Source organism: Mandrillus leucophaeus, unplaced genomic scaffold (genome assembly GCF_000951045.1).
Source record: "Mandrillus leucophaeus isolate KB7577 unplaced genomic scaffold, Mleu.le_1.0 Scaffold55, whole genome shotgun sequence".
Taxonomy (NCBI): Eukaryota; Metazoa; Chordata; class Mammalia; order Primates; family Cercopithecidae; genus Mandrillus; species Mandrillus leucophaeus.
In genome coordinates, this window is record NW_012105919.1 from 3,081,125 (window position 1) to 3,082,340 (window position 1,216).

The 1,216-nt window shown below is 45.4% G+C and overlaps 1 protein-coding gene across 3 annotated transcripts in view; it reads left to right on the forward strand.

Annotated features, from left to right (window-relative positions):
* The window catches only part of TRAFD1 (TRAF-type zinc finger domain containing 1), a 26,795-nt gene that overhangs the window by 9,099 nt on the left and 16,480 nt on the right, over positions 1 to 1,216 (forward strand). For all 3 annotated transcript variants that reach the window (XM_011997901.1, XM_011997902.1, XM_011997900.1), the window contains exons 3-4: positions 516 to 651; positions 791 to 844. In XM_011997901.1, coding sequence (XP_011853291.1) covers positions 516 to 651; positions 791 to 844 — 190 coding nt within the window. The remainder of the gene's footprint in view (positions 1 to 515; positions 652 to 790; positions 845 to 1,216) is intronic.

The following is a 1,216-nucleotide window of genomic DNA, read 5'->3' on the forward strand; positions in this document are numbered from 1 at the left end:
GCCAGGATGGTCTCAATCTCCTGACCTCGTGATCCGCCCGTCTCGGCCTCCCAAAGTGCTGGGATTACAGGCTTGAGCCACCATGCCCGACCAGTTCTTTTTTTTTTACAGTAACTTCTGCCTCCAAGGTTCAAGTGATTCTCCTGCCTCAGCCTCCCGAGTAGCTGGGATTACAGGTGCCTGCCATCACGCCTGGCTAATTTTTGTATTTTTAGTAGAGACGGGGTTTCACAATATTGGCCAGGTTGGTCTCGAACAGCTGACCTTAGGTGATCCGCCTGCCTCGGTTTCCCAGAGTGCTGGGATTACAGGTGTGAGCCACCGTGCCCGGCCAGGATTTAGTTCTTGAAAAGCAGGAATGGTAATAATCATGAGTTTGTAGGCTGGGTATTCACTAAAGGTAAATAATGGAGACTAAAGATTAGACAGGACAGATTTCCATGTGATGCCACTGTGCAAGAAAAGGCATAGATTAGTCAGTAATGCTTGCCTTTTTCTTTGTTCTATTTCTGTAGCAAAAAAGAAATTCCTGTGTTTAACTTTACCATCCATGAGATCCACTGTCAAAGGAACATTGGTATGTGTCCTATCTGCAAGGAACCATTTCCCAAATCTGACATGGAGACTCACATGGCTGCAGAACACTGTCAGGTGAGCCACCAAGTACCCAACTGTTTATACATGTGTTACACTTGCTGTTGTTCATAAATGTATTTTGTTTGCTATTGTGCAATAGCAAATGAGCATATTGTCACAAAGCCAATTTATTGATTCTCACTTCTTATGCTAGGTGACCTGCAAATGTAACAAGAAGTTGGAGAAGAGACTGTTAAAGAAGCATGAGGTTAGTCTTGTTGCTCCATGGAGTGAGTTACTGTGGTCCCAGTCCTACGGAGATTACAGACCCACATGCAGAGCAGAAAGCCAGTCTGGTTGAGTGTTAGTTCTCCACGAGCTCACATGCATACTGTTTCTCAAAGCCTGTTTGAGGCCTTGACTTTGTGACTGCTGCCTGATTCGGCTACCTGGCTGTTGGAACTCCCTTGTGTATGTTGAGACTCCCGAAGTCTTTCCCTTTGGAACTGAGTGTATCATTTCTGCTGGGATTTAGTTATTGGCAGCCTCACTGAATATGAAGCCAGCCCTGGAGTTGCCAGTATGGGATAACCTCTTTAGCACACAGCCTGCCTTGCAAGCTGTCATTTCATTTTAAATT